Consider the following 20,077-nt stretch of genomic DNA (forward strand, 5'->3'; position numbering starts at 1 on the left):
TGGTCCTTCTCTGAGGTTTCTCAATGAAAGTACAGGGTTCAAATGCCACTGACAATATTAGGAAATTAGGGAGTAAGATGGGAAATCAGGAGGATTTTTTTCTTGACTAAATAGACTTGCAAAATTGACCAAGGAAAAACACCGACACGGAGCGTGTACATGCACTCAAAGCAGTAGATTTGGACTTTGTTGGGATAGTGCAAAATATAGAAGTCAGCAGCTCATTTTACATATCTCATGATTTTTATCTGCTTTGACTTCAATGGAAATAAAAATCAGGAGAAATGTAAAAAGGGCTGCCGATTCACTATCATCCATTTTACACTATCAAAATCAAAATGACAAAGTCAAAATGACCCCCAGTCAACCCCAGAACATGCCAACCATTCTGCTCTGTTTTTTCTGCAGTCTTCCCACATCCACACTGTTTCCTCCGCAACATTACCTCTGTATCTAACCGTGGCCCCTTCCTCTGCATGCTGTCCCTTGGAAACAACATCTACTGATTTATGCTCATGCAAGCCTGTGAAGGAATCTAGCCCTGAGGGGTCAAAGTGTACCGACCTTGATAATCACTTTATAACTTCTTACAATAGACATATGTTGAAACATCATCATCATAAGCAGTCCTTCAGAATCGAGGAAGACTTGCTTCCCTCTAAAAGTGAGTCCTTAGGTTGTTGAACAGTCCATTATGAGAACCACAGTCCCCATCACGGGTGGGACAGATAGTCGTTGAGGGAAAGGGTGGGTGGACAGGTTTGCTGCACGCTCTTTACATTGCCTGCGCTTGATTTCGACATGCTATCGGCGATGAGACTCAATGAAACAGCAGTCAGCTGAACTGACTAATTTGATCAAGGGTGCCTACATCACCGTGCTTACCACATAAACAAAGGGAACTTTACCTTTGACCATCGCTTGATAACCTCACAATAGACTTATGTTGACTAATCTTGATTAGTTTGATCAACAAGAGCTCTCACAATAGACATATGTTGTTGATACAGTAGTCAATTTAGCAGTCAGCTAAATTATGACTTACTTTGATTAATTTGATCAACAAGAGCACCAAGGTAAAAAAACGGGAAGAATAGTATAAATACTGAGAGCTCAGATCAGATTTTTAGATTTGCTGAGCAACTCTCAGCTATCAGAGCCAGGCAGAGACATCGTGCCAGCTCTATAGTCTTCTACTACTCTGGGATTTAAGGTAAATGATACCTTAATAATTGATGGATATCCTTCTTAAACAATTTTAAGAACTGTACTACTGTAACAAAATTTAGATTTAAAAGTTAGATTCTCCACTAGAAACAAGATTGTATTTTTTACCTTTTTTAAGAACTGTTAACGTTGCAATTGACTGTCCCACCAGCTCTAAATTGCAGATTGGTTCTTTATTAAACCTCTGTATATTTTAGAATTGTCTCTAATGGTCTTCTGCATTACTAACTCGTGAACTACATCTCCGTACACTAGTTTGGTGAAGAGGTAGATTACTGAGAGATCCCCAGGCCCTTACAATATCCAAGACATTATAATCTCGCTGGAACTTGGTAGAAAGTGCTATCTGGAGGATGGTAACATTCTTGGATGTCTCTTTCCTTTGGGAAGAAATAGATCAGACCTTCATACCCATTCAGTGTCTTTAGGATTTGGCTACTTCAACCTTAAGTTGAGAGTTTAAACCTGAGAAGTATGCCTGATCCAGGATAGTCCCAAAGGGGCAAGGATTGTAATTCACTACAAGCTGATGACATCCAGTTCCTCCACATTTTTCCACTTGGCCAATGCCCAACTATCATCTTCAACTTCCATCACAACCTCTGTGCCTGCATTACTGACTCCATCCTCTTTCCAAGACATTATAAGAACATAAGAACATATGAAATAGGAACAGGAATAGGCCATACGGCCCCTCGAGCCTGCTCCACCATTCAATAAGATCATGGCTGATCTGATCATGGACTCAGCTCCACTTCCCCGCCTGCTCTCCATAACCCCTTATCCCCTTATTGTTTAAGAAACTGTCTATTTCTGTCTTAAATTTATTCAATGTCCCAGCTTCCTCAGTTCTCTGAGGCAGTAAATTCCACAGATTTACAACCCTCTGAGAGAAGAAATTTCTCCTCATCTCTGTTTTAAGTGGGTGGCCCCTTATTCTAAGATCATGCCCTCTAGTTCTAGTCTCCCCATCAGTGGAAACATCCTCTCTGCATCCACCCTGTCAAGCCCTCTCATAATCTTATACTTTTCAATAAGATCACCTCTCATTCTTCTGAATTTGAATGAGTAGAGGCCCAACCTACTCAATCTTTCCTCATCCCCGGAATCAACCTAGTGAACCTTCTCTGAACTGCCTCCAAAGCAAGTACATCCTTTCGTAAATATGGAAACCAAAACTGATATGCTCATAATAAAGGATGAAACTGAGTACTGTGAACAATGAGTAAGTGTGACCTTAGCTCCTTAATAAGACTCCAGCGTGCAGGTACCTCGTGGGTGGCCTGCTTATATACAGTGCTCCCAAGGGCTGCTGGGATCCCTTGGGACTCCAACAGGTAGGCCCTCTGGTGGTGGTGTGATACAGGTTGCAAAGGATTAAATACATAACATCACTCCCTCGTAAAGTTAATAGTACACTTATTTACAGGGTGAGGCGATCTCGGGCTTTTCGCTCCCTTGTCGATCGTCTCGGTACAAATGCGGGTGTAAGTGAGCTGGTTAGTTCTTCACTGGGCTGCTGGGCAGCCGGCCTTGCCAGACTGCTGGGGATGGTGAGTTCGGCTTCGTGGTCAACCATGATGTCGGTTGCCACTTGTGTGTGTGTTGGAGGGTCAAAGTTGGTGGTGTCTTCTTCGGGTTGTTCGAAGTTGTTGGTAAACCACAATTTGATTTGGTCCAAATGTTTTCTACATGTTAGTCCATTGGCCAATTTGACCTGAAACACACTACTTCCCTCTTTGGCTGTGACCGTGCCAGTGAGCCATTTGGGACCATGTCCATAATTGAGCACAAACACAAGATCATTGATCTCAATATCGCGTGACAAATTTGCGCGGTCATGGTACATATTTTGTTGATGCCGCCTGCCTTCCACGTGATCATAGAGATCAGGGTGGACAAGAGAGAGCCTTGTTTTGAGAGCCCTTTTCATGAGCAGCTTGGCATGGGAACCCTGGTGAGTGAGTGGGGTCTGGTGCGGTAGCTGAGCACCACTCAGGACAGTCGGGTCTGCAGGGAGCCTTTCGACACATGTTTCAAGCTTTGCTTGATGGTCTGAACTGCCCGTTCTGCCTGGCCGTTGGATGCGGGCTTGAATGGGGCAGATGTGACGTGCTTGATTCCATTGCGGGTCATGAATTCTTTGAATTCAGCACTGGTGAAGCACGGCCCATTGTCGCTGTCTAGGATATCAGGCAGGCTGTGCGTGGCAAACATGGCTCGTAGGCTTTTGATGGTGGCCGTAGACGTGCTTACAGACATTATTGCACATTCAATCCATTTTGAATAAGCATCCATGACAACCAAGAACATTTTGCCTAGAAATGGGCCTGCATAGTCCACGTGGCTTCTCAACCGTGGGTTGGAGGGCCACGACCACAAACTTAGCACCGCCTCTCTCGGTGCATTGCTCAGCTGAGAGCAAGTGTTGCACTGGCGCGTGCACAACTCTAAATCTGAGTCGATGCCAGGCTATCACACATGGAATTTGGCTATGGCTTTCATCATTACAATGCCTGGGTGGGTGCTGTGTAGGTCACAAATGAACGTTTCTCTGCCTTTCTTGAACAAGACCACGCGATTACCCCACAACAGGCAGTCCGCCTGCAAGGACATTTCGTCTTTGCGCCAGTGGAATGGTTTAATTGCCTCCTGCACCCCCACTGGGATGCTGGACCAGCTCCCATGGAGGACACAGTTTTTTTTTACCAAGGACAGTAAAGGATCCTGGCTGGTCGTAACGGGTGACTTTTCGTTTTCGAATGCATCCATTGCCATGAGCAAGTCCACAGGCTGTGCCATTTCCATCCCAGTGGTGGGCAATGGTAGCCGACTGAGAGGATCAGCGCAGTTCTCTGTGCCCGGTCTGTGGCGGATTACATAGTTGCATGCCGACAGCATGAGCGCCCATCTTTGGATGCGGGCAGAGGCATTGGTGTTAATCCTTTTGCTCTCAGAGAACAGCGATATGAGCGGCTTGTGGTCAGTTTCAAGCTCAAACTTGAGGCCAAACAAGTACTGGTGTATTTTTTTTCACCTCGTGAACGCACGCCAGAGCCTCTTTTTCAATCATGCTGTAGGCCCTTTCAGCCTTGGACAGTCTTTTGGATGCATAAGTGACCAGTTGCAAAATCCCCGATTCGAAAGCCTGTTGTAACACACAGCCGACCCCGTATGACAACATAAGAACATAAGAACATAAGAATTAGGAACAAGAGTAGGCCATCTAGCCCCTCGAGCCTGCTCCGCCACTCAACAAGATCATTGCTGATCTGGCTGTGGACTCAGCTCCACTTACCCGCCTGCTCCCCATAACCCATAATTCCCTTATTGGTTAAAAATCTATCTATCTGTGATTTGAATACATTCAATGAGCTAGCCTCAACTGCTTCCCTGGGCAGAGAATTCCACAGATTCACAACCCTCTGGGGGAAGAAATTCCTTCTCAACTCAGTTTTAAATTGGCTCCCCCATATTTTGAGGCTGTGCCCGCTAGTTCTAGTCTCCCCGACCAGGGGAAACAACCTCTCTGCCTCTATCTTGTCTATCCCTTTCATTATTTTAAATGTTTCTATAAGATCACCCCTCATCCTTCTGAACTCCAACGAGTAATGACCCAGTCTGCTCAATCTATCATCATAAGGTAACCCCCTCATCTCCGGAATCAACCTAGTAAATCGTCTCTGTACCCCCTCCAAAGCTAGTATATCCTTCCTTAAGTAAGGTGACCAAAACTGCACGCAGTACTCCAGGTGCGGCCTCACCAATACCCTGTTCAGTTGCAGCAGGACCTCCCTGCTTTTGTACTCCATCCCTCTCGCAATGAAGGCCAACTTTCCATTCGCCTTCCTGATTACCTGCTGCTCCTGCAAACTAACTTTTTGGGATTCATGCACAAGGACCCCCAGGCCCCTCTGCACCGCAGCATGTTGTAATTTCTCCCCATTCAAATAATATTCCCTTTTACTGTTTTTTTTTCCAAGGTAGATGACCTCACATTTTCCAACATTGTATTCCATCTGCCAAACCTTAGCCCATTCGCTTAACCTATCAAAATCTTTTTGCAGCCTCTCTGTGTCCTCTACACAACCTGCTTTCCCACTAATCTTTGTGTCATCTGCAAATTTTGTTACACTACACTCTGTCCCCTCTTCCAGGTCATCTATGTATATTGTAAACAGTTGTGATCCCAGCACCGATCCCTGTGGCACACCACTAACCACTGATTTCCAACCCGAAAAGGACCCATTTATCCCTCTCTGCTTTCTGTTAGCCAGCCAATTCTCGATCCATGTTAATACATTTCCTCTGACTCCGCGTACCTTTATCTTCTGCAGTAACCTTTTGTGTGGCACCTTATCGAATGCCTTTTGGAAATCTAAATACACCACATCCATCGGAACACCTTTATCCACGATGCTCGTGATATCCTCAAAGAATTCCAGTAAATTAGTTAAACATGATTTCCCCTTCATGAATCCATGTTGCGTCTGCTTGATTGCACTATTCCTATCTAGATGTCCCGCTATTTCTTCCTTAATGATAGCTTCAAGCATTTTCCCCACTACAGATGTTAAACTAACCGGCCTCTAGTTACCTGCCTTTTGTCTGTCCCCTTTTTTAAACAGAGGTGTTACATTAGCTGCTTTCCAATCCGATGGTACCTCTCCAGAGTCCAGAGAATTTTGGTAGATTATAACGAATGCATCTGCTATAACTTCCGCCATCTCTTTTAATACCCTATGATGCATTTCATCAGGACCAGGGGAATTGTCTACCTTGAGACCCATTAGCCCGTCCAGCACTACCCCCCTAGCGATAGTGATTGTCTCAAGGTCCTCCCTTCCCACATTCCCGTGACTGGCAATTTTTGGCATGGTTTTTGTGTCTTCCACTGTGAAGACCGAAGCAAAATAATTGTTCAAGGTCTCAGCCATTTCCACATTTCCCATTATTAAATCCCCCTTCACATCTTCTTAGGGACCAACATTTACTTCAGTCACTCTTTTCCGTTTTATATATCGGTAAAAACTTTTACTATCGTTTACAAGGGTTATATAGGACAAGAAATTTGTTTGAACACAACAGATTTCTGGCTTTCTCAAAGGCAGCCTCTTGTGAATTCCCCCATACCCAGTCGTCCCCTTGCGCAGTAGCACATGTAGGGGTTCTAGCAAGGTGCTTAACCTAGGTAGGAAATTACTGAAATAGTTGAGGAGTCCCAGGAACGACCGCAACTCTGTCATGTTCTGTGGTCTCGGCGCATTCTTAATGGCCTCCGTCTTGGCGTCGGTGGGTCTGATGCCGTCTGCTGCGATTCTTCTTCCCAAGAACTCGACCTCCTGCACCAGGAAAACACACCGAGCGTTGCAACCTGAGTCCCACGTGATCCAACCAACTAAGAACCTCTTCCAGATTCTTCAAGTGCTCAATGGTGTCCCGACCTCTAACCAGTATGTCGTCCTGGAAAACCACATGTGAGGAAGCGACTTTAGCAGGCTCTCCATGTTCCGTTGGAAGATTGCCGCGGCTGACCGAATCCCGAACGGGCATCTGTTATAGATGAACAGATCTTTGTGCGTGTTGATGCAGGCGAGGCTTTTCGAAGATTCCTCCAGCACCTGTGTCATGTAGGCCGACATCAGGTCCAACTTGGTGAATGTCGTCCCTCCAGCCAGGGTCGCAAATAGGTCATCTGCCTTGGGTAGCGGGTACTGGTCCTGCAGTGGAAAACGGTTAATCGTTACTTTATAGTCCCCACAAATTCTGACTGTGCTGTCACCTTTAAGTACTGGGACAATCGGACTGGCCCACTCATGGAATTCCACTGGCGCGATGATGCCTTCTCAATTTCCACTTTCTCACGCATCATATATGGTACCGGTGGTGGATGGGTCGCGTACCGGAACCAAATGGATCTATCTGCACTTTCGCCCCCAAGAAGCTTCCAATGCCTGGCTCGAACAACGATGGAAATCTGCTCAGAACCTGGGCACATGAGGCGTCGTCGACGGACGAAAGTGCTCAGATGTCGTCCCAGCTTGAGTGGATTTTTCTCAGCCAGCTTCTGCCAAACAATGTGGGGCCATCCCCTGGCACAATCCACAGTGGGAGTTCATGCACTGCTCCATCATAGGAGACTTTGACTTCTGCACTGCCAATTACAGGGATCAGTTCCTTGGTGTAAGTTCTTAGTTTGGTGTGAATGGGGCTGAGCTTGGGCCTGTGTGCCTTGTTGTACCACAGCCTGTCGAAGGCCTTTTTACTCATTATGGACTGACTCGCACCCGTGTCCAGTTCCATGGATACTGGAATTCTGTTCAGTTCAACTTTCAACATTATTGGTGGACATTTCGTGATGAACATTTCTGCCTCCTCGGTACGAGTCTCCAATTTAGCCTGATCCACAGTGGATCGATCTTCCTCTGCAACATGGTGGTTTGCAGGGTTTGCAGCTCGCCTGCACATTCGCTGGAGGTGTCCCATTGTTCTGCAGCCATTGCACGTATTGTGCTTGAAGCGGCATTGATGGGCCTGATGATCACCTCCACAACGCCAACAGGGTGTTAACTGCCTTGCATTAACGATTGATGGCGGACTTTGGGTCATCTGAGGTCGTGCAGCAGCATCTGGCGTGTACGTTCTGCCATGTATATTCCTGCTCGAAAACGACGTTACTTTGTAACAGTCCTGATCAAAACCTCTTTATGCTGCAAAATATGTTTGGTGTTGTCGCTGGTGGATATAAATGCCTGGACTATCGTTATGGCTTTGCTCAGATGCGGAGTTTCAACAGTCAACAGTTTGCGAAGGATTACCTCATGGCCAATGCCAAATACAAAAAAGTCTCTCAGCATTTGTTCTAGGAATCCCTCAAATTCGCAATGTCCTGCGAGGTGCCTTAGATCGGCGACCTAGCTTGCCACTTCCTGGCCCTCCAACCGTTGACACGCATAGAACCGATACCTCGCCATCAAAATGCTTTCCTTTGGATTTATGTGCTCCCTGACCAGCATACACAATTCTTCATAGGATTTAGTTACTGGTTTTACCGGAGCTAGAAGATTCTTCATGAGGCCATCGACTGTTGCCCCATAGACAGTAAGGAGGATTGCCCTTCATTTGGCAGCGTTCTCGTCCCCTTCCAGCTCGTTGGCCATGAAGTATTGGTCGAGTCTCTCCACGAAGGCCTCCCAATCATCCCCTTCTGAGAACTTCTCCAGAATACCCACTGTTCTTTGCATTTTCGCGCGGTTGTTCGTTATCTGGATGCTGGGATCCCTTGGGACTCCAACAGGTAGGCCCTGTGGTGGTGGTGTGATACAGGTTGCAAAGCATTAAATACATAACAAAAACTGCACGCAGTCTTCCAGGTGTGGCCTCACCAATACCTTATATAGCTGTATCAAGACTTCCCTGCTTTTATACTCCATCCCCTTTGCAATAAAGGCCAAGATACCATTGGCCTTCCTGATCACTTGCTGTACCTGCATACTATCCTTTTGCGTTTCATGCACAAGTAACCCCAGGTCCCGCTGTGCTGCGGCACTTTGCAATCTTTCTCCATTTAAATAATAACTTGTTCTTTGATTTTATTTCTGCCAAAGTGCATGACCTCACACTTTCCAACATTATACTCCATCTGCCAAATTTTTGCCCATTCACTCAGCCTGTCTATGTCCTTTTGCAGATTTTTTGTGTCCTCCTCACACATTGCTTTTCTCCCATCTTTGTATCATCAGCAAATTTGGCTACGTTACACTTAATCCGTTCTTCCAAGGCTGAACCAGACGGTTTGCAATCTCAGAATCCTATTCGACAAGTAGCTGATCTGCCAATCCCATTTCCTCTCTATCACAAAGAATGCCTACTTCCACCTCTGTGGCATCACCTGTTTTCAGCCCATCTGGTGCTGGAACAGTGATCCATGTCTTCGTCATCTTCAAACCTAACATTCCGATGCTCGCCTGCCCAGTCTCCCATCCTCCAACCATTGTAAACTTCCGTTCATCCAAAAAAGAGACTTAAGTTATGTGGAGAGGCTAGAAAAGCTGATATATTTACAAAGGAAAAATTTGCAGGGCTATGGTGCAACAGCAGGGAGGGGCGGGGGGAGTGGGACGAATAGGAAAGATGTTTCAAAGAATCGGCACAGGGACGATGGGCCAAGTGGCCTTCTGTGCTGGATGATTCTCTATTCTAAAACTCTGCTGCCCATACCCTTTCCCACACCTACTCCTGCTCACTCATCACCATGTCCTTGCTGATCTATATTGGCTTATGATTCCCCCAATGCCTTAAAATGTAAAATTCTCATCCATCTATTTAAATTCCTTCATGCTCTCACCCCTCCCTATCTCTGTAATTTCCTCCAGCTCTACAAGCCCACCCCCATCCCGGAGAATCTCCATTCCTCTGACTCTGGCTCTTTTCCATTGTCCCCACACCTTTATCTCCCTATTGGCAGGCATGCTTTCCGCCATATAGGCCCCACTGTCTGGAAATCCTTCCCAAAACATTTCCACCTCTGAATCTCCCTCTACCCCTTTTAAAACCCTTCAGAAAAGCCACTTCTTTGAGTAAGCTTTTGATGAAATATAAAGAAAGGTGAATGCTTTGGTGGCTGCGATACAGGGCCATCACAATACACACCTCAAGGAGAGCTATGTCTACCGAAACCCCAGTAGTTTGCCAGGAAACCCTTCAGTCAGTCAATGCACATACTCCTTCCACAAGGAAGTGACTCGTAAGGAGTACTAGATTAGCTGCTGGATGTCCCAATAATCCACAGCAGTAAGGGAAGCACCTCCCAAAATACAACAACCACAGTCAGGCACCACACATTGAATAGAGTAAATGCACCAAACCTGGTTTGAACATTGTGCTGAGTATTAATCTGCTACTGATTAGAAGAAAATAGATTACCCAACAAAAGACGCTAATGATTTTGTTGGCGGAATTGTGCAGGAGAGTGTTGATGGAAGTGTTTAGAATGGTGGAGTCCATTAAAACCTATCTCTTTGACCAAGTTTTTGGTCATTTGCCATCATTTTCTATGTTTCTATGTTTCTATTTCTTCTTATGTGGCTCGGTGTTAAGTTTATTTGTTTTGTCTTAAAACACTCCTGTGAAGCGCCTTGGGACCTTTCACTACATTAAAGGTGTTATATAAATAAAGTTGTTGTTGTGTTGTTGTAAAATGGCCGATATTGGAACAGATGCCTGTTAAGGGAAATTAAAATTGGGAGAGATATATATCATGTGGCTGATCTTCTGTTTTACACTATCACCCTAAGTCAAAACTACCCTCAATGTGTTGTATACTGGTAGGACCAGTTGTTAAGCCTTCCAAAGTACCTGACCTGACAGCAGCTTCTTCCTGCTCTTGCTAGTCTGCTTGTAGTGCTGGGGATCACTGAATCCAATACTTATTTTAGAAAGGACTTCCTAGCTTTGTAATCAACTATGCAGCAGTTCTATGTGGAACCTAGACGCAGCCTCTGCAACAGTGCTTGTTTTGTTTGAATAAGGTTGAGCAATGCACCATACATTGTGGATTGAGAACCATGGGATATGTTGTGCTGTTGAACTAATCATTTGTTATGATGGCAATAGTGACTTCAATAAGTTTAAAGCATATTTTCAGTTCTGTAGCACCAAGAAGCCACTTCCTGAGAACAATAATTTAGCATTGTGCAAAATCTCATTAGAACCTGCCCAGCACATTGCAATCTCACTATTACTGCTCTCTAACCCTTGAATAGCACAGGTGTGCCATCTAACACCAATTATAGGCTGTGCTCTCATCTCTATTACCAGGCATGGGAATTTCATATGGGAAAACAGATATATTTACATGGAGATTAAAGGCACTTTATTAGGGATGGGCAATAAATACTGGCCTTGTCAGCAACAGCCCCATCCCGTGAATGAATAAAAAAAACTACAGATGCCTCTATGTGGGAAATGGGCCAGGATATCCCATGGGAGAGAAAAGATCCCAGCCAAATGCCAAGCAAACCTTTATCGCGAACCCTCTACTACCCAACTCTCACTGCAGATCCTAAACCAATTCAACTACAGGTCATCAATTCTGCACGCTTCACAAGGATCACAAACCATTCACCTTTCCCCAATGATTCTCAACTTAACACCACTCAACCACTACAGACTCTTAACATTCTTTAGAATAGAATTACAGGGGGATGGGAACCTGAGAACAAATTCAATAGGGAAGGAAGTAAAGCTGAAATTGCAAAGCAAGAATGTAAAAAGTGAATTTGTAAGACAGTGGAAACAAGGGTTAGTAAGTAGTAATCAAGGAAGTCTTCCTGTGCTAAATGGTATATACTTCAATGCAAGGAGTGTCGTGAATAAGGCGGATGAGCTGAGAGCACAGGTAGACACTTGGGAGTATGACATTAGAGCCATTACAGAGACATGGCTGAAAGAGGGGCAGGTTTGGCAGCTCAATATTCTTGGTTACAGGATTTTTAGACAGGACAGAGAGGGGAGTATAAAAGGGGGGAGGGATGGTCACGGTATTGATTAAATAAACTATTACAGCTGTGAGGAAGGATGATATGTTAGAGGGATCATCAAATGAGGCCTTGTGGGTCGAACTGAAAAATAAAAAAATGGCGATCACACTGCTGTGTATTATGGACCCCAAATAGTGGGAGGGAGATAGAAGAACAAATATGTAGGCAAATTTCCATGAAGTTCAAAAACCATAGGGCAGTAATAGTAGGGGATTTCAACAATCCTAATATTGATTGGGACAAATATAATGTGAAGGGTATAGAGGGTGCGGAATTCCTAAAATGCATTCAAGAGAATTTTTTTAGTCAGTATGTAACAAGCCCAATATGGGAAGGGACGGTTCTGGATTTAGTTTTAGGGATTGAAGCTGGGCAGGTGGAAGGGGTATCTGTGGGAGAACACTTGGGTGCCAGTGACCATAATTCAGTCAGGTTCAAGGTAGTTTTGACAAGGCTAGACCAGGAATAAGAGTCCAAAATTGGGGAAAAGCTAACTTTGCTAAGTTGAGAAGTGATTTGGCCACAGTGGACTGGAAACAGCTATTGAAGGTAAATCAGTGTCGGAACAGTGGAAGGCATTCAAGGAGGAGATCCAGAGGGCTCAGGCCAAACATGTGCCTTTAAAGAAAAAGGGTGGGAATAACAATTCTCGAGCCCTCTGGATGTCTAGGGTCTTAGAAGGGAGGATAAAGAAAAAAAGGGAAGCTTATGTCATATACCGTCGGCTAAATTTCTGGAGCAATATAGGAAGTTCAGAGGTGAAATTAAAAAGGATATTAGGAATACTAAGAGAGAGCATGAAAAATTCTTGGCACGTAAAATCAAGGAAAAACCAATGATGTTCTATAAATATATTAAGAGCAAGAGGATAACTAAAGAAAGGGTAGGGCCTATTAGAGACCATGAGGGTAATCTGTGTGTGAAGGCGGAAGATGTGGGTATGCTTCTTAATGAATATTTTGCATCTATTTTCACAAAGGAACGGGGTAATGTAGATACTGCTATCGAGGAGGAGTGTGCAATTCTGGATGAAATAGACGTAGTGAGAGAGAAGGTATTGGGGGATTTGTAGCTTGAATGTGGATAAGTCCTCAGGCCTGGATGAAATGCATCCCAGGCTGCTGAGCGAAGCAAGAGAGGAAATAGCCGGGGGTTTGACCATCATTTTCCCGTCCTTTTTGGATTCAGGCATGGTACCAGAGGACTGGAGGACTGCTAATGTGGTACCCTTGGTTAAGAAGGGAGAAACGGATAGGCCGAGTAATCACAGACCTGTCAGTCTAACCTCAATGCTGCGAAAATTATTGGAAAAAATCCTGAAGGACAGGATAAATCTACATTCAGAAAGTCAAGAATTAATCAGGAACCATCAGCATGGATTTGTTGAGGGAAGAACATGTTTGACTAATCTGATTGAATTTTTTGAGGAGGTAACCAGGATGGTCGATGGGGGTAGTGCGAATGGTGTATTGTATATGGACTTTAACAAAGCTTTTGATAAGGTCCCACATGACAGACTGGTCATGAAGGTAAAATCCCACGGGATCCAGGGCAAAATGGCAAGTTGGATCCAAAATTGTCTTAGTGGTAGGACGCAAAGGGTAATGGTTGATGGATGTTTTTGTGACTGGAAGGCTGTATCCAGTGGGGTTCCGCAGGGCTCAGTGCTGTGTCCCTTGCTTTTTGTGGTATACATCAATGATCTAGATTTGAATATAGGGGGTATGATTAAAAAGATTGCAGATGACACTAAAATTGGCTGTGTGGTTAATAATGAAGAGAAAAGTCGTGGACTGCAGGAGGATATCAATCTACTGGTCAGGTGGGCAGAACAGTGGCAAATGGAATTTAATTCAGAGATGTGTGAGGTAACGCACTTTGGGAGGGCTAATAAGGAAAGGGTATACATATTAAATGGTAGGCCACTTAGAAACAAAGGGACCTTGGAATGCTTATCCACAGATCCCTGAAAGTAGCAGGCCAGGTGGATAAGGTGGTTAAGAAGGTATACGGAATGCTTGACTTTATTGGTCGAGGCATAGAATACAAGAGCAGGGAGGTTGTGGGGGTCTGGAACTCACTGCCTGGAAGTGTGGTGGAGGCAGAAACCCTCACCACATTTAAAAGCTGCTTGGATGGGCACTTGAAGTGCCGTAACCTGCAGGGTTATGGACCTAGAGCTGGTAAGTGGGATTAGACTGGATAACCTCTTGTTGACACGATGGTAAGTACATCATGGAATATAATACAACCAGAATGATCTACTGGACTAGTTTTGATCACCTGGATGGGTTGGAGAGGAATTTTCCCAGATTTTTTTTCCTAATTGGCCTGGATTTTTATCTGTTTTTTTGCATCTCCTGGGAGATTACATGGCTCCGGTTGGGGTGGAGTGTAGAATGTTGCGGTGCAAGGGATGTCGCAGTTGTGTGAGGTGGACTGGTTGGGTTGGATGCTCTTTACCTGTCTGCCATTGTTCATAGGTTTATATGTAACCTTCAGGGTTCTGACCGAGGGCCGAGTGACTCTTTGATGGCTGGCGCGGACACGATGGACCAAAAAGGCCTCCTTCTGTGCTGCAAATTTCTATGTTTCTATGTTTATAATTACATAGAATTTACAGCAAAGAAACAGGCCATTGATCCCAACTGGTCTGTGCCTGTGTTTATGTTGCACATGAGTCTTCCTTTGTCATCCAAACACTCTCAAATTTTTTAATATCAATATAAATCTTTAACTACCCACCAATCATCATGTCATAGATATTCAGCCCTTCCTACAGACCCTCCAGACCGATTCCTGGGATGGACGATTGTCCTATAAGGAGAGATTGAGTAGACTAGGCCTATATTCTCTAGAGTTTAGATGAATGAGAGGTGATCTCATTGAAACATACAAAATGCTTACAAGGTTTGACAGGGTAGATGCAGGGCGGATGTTTCCCCTGGCTGGAGAGTCTAGAATCAGGAGTCACAGTCTCAGAATAAAGGATCAGCCATTTAGGACTGAGATGAGGAGAAATTTCTTCACTCAGATGGTGGTGAATTTTTGGAATTCTCTACCATACCACAGAGGGCTGTGGATGCTCAGTCGTTGAGTATATTCAAGACAGAGATCGATAGATTTGTGAATATTAAGTGTGTAAACATTGTAACTGTGTAAGACTTGCCACCAGAGGGCGCAACTGTTGGAGGCCCAAGGGTCAACTGCAGACATCATGCAAGGAAGTATAAAAGGTTGTCTGCCATGCTGCTAGGCACTTTGGAGTTGTATTGAAGAGACTAAGGTCACATCAGTTTTAGCTCACAGTACTCAGTCTTGTGGAGTTCTTCCATACTTAACAAAGGGGATCAAGGGATAAGAAATAGGAGCGGGAGTAGGCCATTCGACCCCTCGATCCTGCTCCGCCATTCAATAAGATCATGGCTGATCTTCTACCTCAACTCCACTTTCCTGCACTATCCCCATATCCCTTGATCCCCTTAATATTCACAAATCTATCGATCTCTGTCTTGAATATACTCGACTGAGCATCCACAGCCCTCTGTGGTAGGATAGAGGATTCCAAAGATTCACCACCATCTGAGTGAAGAAATTTCTCCTCATCTCAGTCCTAAATGGCTGATTCCTTATTCTGAGACTGTGACTCCTGGTTCTCGACTCTCCAGCCAGGGGAAACATCCACCCTGCATCTACCCTGTCAAACCCTGTAAGAATTTTGTATGTTTCAATGAGATCACCTCTCATTCTTCTAAACGCTAGAGAATATAGGCCGAGTCTACTTAATCTCTCTTTATAGGACAATCATCCAATCCCAGGAATCAGTCTGGTGAACCTTCGTTGCACTCCCTCTATGGTAAGTATATCCTTTCTTAGGTAAGGAGACCAAAACTGTACATAATACTCCAGGCGTGGTCTCACCAGGGCCCTATATAATTGCAGTAAGACATCTATGGATCATCAGAAATGCTCAGTCATCCACTTCTCAACAACTCTCAATGACTGACCCTTACAATAGATGGTCAATGATCTGTTCCCTCTTATTCACCCCCAACCACATAATATCAATCAGTCGCCACTCACAATTCACTCTCAGGCTAGCTTTACCCTACAACTGTCGTGCCAGTAAATAGCATTTTGATTTTTGGACCAATTCAAAATCAGGGCATGATCTGACTTATTTCAAGATGTCTCACTTAGCTTTGCTCTGGAGTCTGGTCGGGCACTGCAACGTAAGTGTTCATGGAAATATTACAAATGTACTATAAATGCCACCTCAAACAGCCACCAAATATCTTTCACCTGTACCTAAACATTGACCCTCTCCAACTAAATACAAGAAACAAATTTCCAACTCACCTTGTCTTTATTTGCCTTGATGCGACGTAACACAGGAATATAAGTGCTGTTCATGAAAGAATAAATAATTAAATGTCAAGTAGAAAATGTGATTAATTTATCTCATTCCAAACACACAATTAAAGAGAAGTACAACAATTTTATCTAAATAATCTGATATCTAATTGTCTCTTACTGACCACCTTGGGAACTCCTATTATAGTGAAATTGTCATTTGCTGACCAATGCTACACCTCACATCATTGATACTCATTGATCAACAATGAGCATCTCAATATGTCCTCCACTTCCATTGATATTTATGGCGCCCTATGGACACTTAAGGGGAAGTAGTCAAGCAATGATCCTGTTTTATTGGGCTCCATCAAGGATATTCTAAATTATAATTCTCACTGATCAATATTACACATTCCTTTACGGCCTACTTGGACAAAAGTGTAGGAATCCCTTGTCTAGGCTCAGGTGGAGGATGGGTACCTGGGTGAGGTATGCGAGGGCTACGGGCCCATTTAAAGCTGTACCCCAGAGTAAGTCTATGCCTTCAAGACAGGAGAGCAAGTAAGTGAAAAAAATTGTTAAACAAAATATGGAGGGAAGTCGACCATCATGGAGTTACTGTCTGTTTATGTGCTTGCGTATCAGCCAGTAGCTCGGTTGGTAGCACCCTTGCCTCTGAGTCAGAAGGTCGTGGGTTCAAGACCTACTCCAGCGACTTGAGCACAAAAAATCTAGGCCGATATTCCAGCAGAGTGACTATTTGCACTAGTTTTTTTCTCCGCCTGCGTCCTCTGGACCCCTCCCCGACGCCTCTCGCGCATGCGCAGACTCTTCGAACCCGAAACCGGAACCGGAATTTGAGCCCACTGAACACCGCATTGACTGAGCTGGAGCTGTGTTGCTGACCATGTTGACCGAGATTCCAGTGCTGTTCCGATGAGCTGTGAGATTCCGACCGCATTGACCGAGCTAGGAGCTTCCGACCGCTAAAAACACAAAACTGAGTTGCGACTGCGTTTGCTTGCTTTGCAGTGTTGCTAGAAATTCATCTGTGAGATTTTCTTGTTTTGCTTTGCTGTGTCAATAAATTTCATTAAATGTTTTACATTATTTAGTGTCATTTGGATCAGTGACTATTGGCAGCTACTAAAGCTTTTGGGTTAGCTTTCGAAAAGCAATGAACTTGGACTTGGCGAGGGATGGGGTCAGGAACCTGGACTGGGATGGGGTCAGGAACTTGGCTAAGTGTGACAGGAACTTGTGCTGGGTTGGGGAGCTCTATCTTCTCTGGGGTCTGAAGTCAGAATGATTCGAATTACATTTTGCAAAGTCACTCAGAACTTGGGGCTGGGCGGTTCCAATTACACTTCTAAGAGGACCAATCAGCAATCAGGTCATGTGATAATGGAGAGCCAATCAGAGCATTTTCCTAGTGAATATAGCCTAGTGAATATATTCCGATGCAGTACTGAGGGAGTGCTGCACTGTCGGAGATGCTGTCTTTTGGATGAGATACTAAACCAAGGCCCCGTCTGCCCTCTCAGATAGACAAAAGATCCCATGCCACTATTTCAAAGAAGAGCAGGGGAGTTATCACTGGTGTTCTAGCCTATGATTCTGACAGCGCCACACAGGACCAAAGACACTAAATCAGATTATCTAGTCATTATCACATTGCTGTTTGTAGGAGCTTGCTGTGCGCAAATTGGCTGCCGTGTTTTCTACATTACAACAGTGACTACACTTCAAAAAGTACTTAATTGGCTATAAAGCACTTTGGGATGACCGGTGGTCATGAAATGCGTTTTATAAATGCAAGTCTATAGAGCTAGAAATTACATAGTGCTCTGTTTGGGGTGCTAACTTTTGCGGGAGCACGAAAGTATCGGCGGGCGCTACCCAATTCCGGCCGATGCGAACTTCCGATTTAGCGCTCCAAGAGGGAAGTTAGGTACTAAATCTAGTGTTACCACTTCCCTTGGAGCACTAAATGAGGCAAGAGGGGTGGTAGCGGCAGAGCGCTGAACAATGTGTGGCACTGCTGGAATCACAGGCTCCTTCCCTCGCTTAAAGGGTACGGCCATTGCTGAAGGAGTTGCAAGGTAACGAATCAACTGGTCGGCGACAGCACCTACGATCCGTGATGATCAGCCCCAAGCACTCTAACAGAGTGCAAGGCTGATCAATTGCAGCAGTAGAAAAATTCAAAAATGAGCAGTGATGGGTGAAAAATTTATTTTGGCCTACCTGACCATTAATGCCTTGAATTATCGCTCCCCAAGCAGCCGGCCAACCCCTCAACGCCTCCTACAGCTGCCGTTGTTGACACCCGGTGATCCAGCACAGGGCGGAAGCGAATTATATGATCTGGGGCAGTAACGGCGCGCTGTGCACCAGATGACGTAATGATCTCCAGGGCGCAGGAGATCGTCGCGCTACGGTTTACCGCCAGTGCTAACCTGCAAGGGAAGTTCGCGGGCGTCGGTACTTTTGCTGCGCTTGGTCAGAAAGTCGTTAGCGCCCCGTTATCGCTCCCCGGAGGTGCTAACGGGAGGCGCAAAGGAGGTCAATTATTCCACCTTTCTTTTTTTTACCTCTTGACTCACCGGGTGATGTTGCCCGTTGTAAAAGAGCTCAATAGCCACTTCATGTCCAATGTTTTAAATGGGATCAGAACCAAAGACACATTGTCGGCAAGGTTCTGAGCACTTTCAGGGTACATGAATTGATGCGTGGTTTTACTGCCCACGTCCCCCTCATAACCAGCAGTACGTGCCCGATTCATCCTATGTAGATAGGAGACAAAAAAAAGGAAAATAGTATCACGTAAAGCAAGTGCTAAAATAATTCCTGCTTTATGTTGAGGTAGCTGATAGGGGTGGTGGTTAGGTCACTACAATTTCAAAGAAGAGCAGGGTAGGTCTCTCTGGTGTCCAGGCCAATATTTATCCTTCAAGCAACACTGAAACAGATTATCGAGCCATTATCATATTACTCTTTGTGGGAACTTGCTGTGCGCAAATTGACTGCCGCATTTCCTACATTACAACAGTGACTACACTTCAAAAGTACTTAATTGGCTGTAAAGTGTTTTGGAACATCCTGAGGTTGTGATAGGCGCTACATAAATGCAAGCCTTTCTTTCTTTTTTACAGTTGGTCTCAGTATACCTAGCATTCAGTGACTAGAACCATACTGATCAGGAAGCTCCGTGTTTCTATCTCTGAGCTATGCTCAGTTAATTAATCTTAGCTGGGGCAGCAATTTTAGGGTTTTATATCTCTGGCAGCGGATTAGCCTGCTTACATTCACTGCCGAGGCGCATAGATAACAAATGGGCACTTGGTTGAGATACTGGAGGATAACTGGCATCTGTGGAACTGTACCTCAGCGAGAATCAACACTATAGGAGAGGACGGGGAGGAAATAAGAGTAAACAAAACTGATGCTTCACTGGGTAATAAATGCAATTACTCCGAGTGGGGTCTGACCAAGGCTCTGTACAACTGAAGCATCACTTTGACCCGTTTGTATTCCAGCCCCCTTAAAATAAAAATATTACTGCTCTTGAGTTTTATTACTAGCAGATCTCCTGTGATGCAGCTCACAAGCGCTTGATGCCCTCCCTTAGTATAGCATTGTATATGGGGCTTGAATCCGCAACCTTCTGACTGTGGCAAAAGAGTTTTCAAGTTGTCACTTTCACGACCACATCAAATGACTATAAATTGGGGTCAGTCAGAGAGCAATTGTTTATCTTTGGACTGGCAGATGTTGGGAAATTGCTGGGTTCCTTTCGTGCGATACTTTATTTTTTGCAAAGGGTTGGTTTGATTGGCAGCAAAGTCTTGATTGACCACTGATTGGAATTTGTGAGCTGTGAGGAGGACATAAAGAATCTGCAAAGGGATATAGTTAGGCTAAATGAGTTGGCTAAAACTTGGCAGATGGAA

The 20,077-nt window shown here is 44.7% G+C and overlaps 1 protein-coding gene across 1 annotated transcript in view; it reads right to left on the reverse strand.

The window, feature by feature from the left end:
- LOC139277213 (CMP-N-acetylneuraminate-beta-galactosamide-alpha-2,3-sialyltransferase 1-like) overlaps nucleotides 1-20,077 on the reverse strand; it is a 127,025-nt gene that overhangs the window by 23,005 nt on the left and 83,943 nt on the right. Inside the window, exons 4-5 of the mRNA XM_070895374.1 lie at nucleotides 18,731-18,910; nucleotides 16,128-16,173 (exon numbers count right to left, since the gene is read on the reverse strand). Coding sequence (XP_070751475.1) covers nucleotides 16,128-16,173; nucleotides 18,731-18,910 — 226 coding nt within the window. The remainder of the gene's footprint in view (nucleotides 1-16,127; nucleotides 16,174-18,730; nucleotides 18,911-20,077) is intronic.

The sequence above is a fragment of the Pristiophorus japonicus genome, chromosome 1, assembly GCF_044704955.1.
Source record: "Pristiophorus japonicus isolate sPriJap1 chromosome 1, sPriJap1.hap1, whole genome shotgun sequence".
In the NCBI taxonomy this organism is placed as follows: Eukaryota; Metazoa; Chordata; class Chondrichthyes; family Pristiophoridae; genus Pristiophorus; species Pristiophorus japonicus.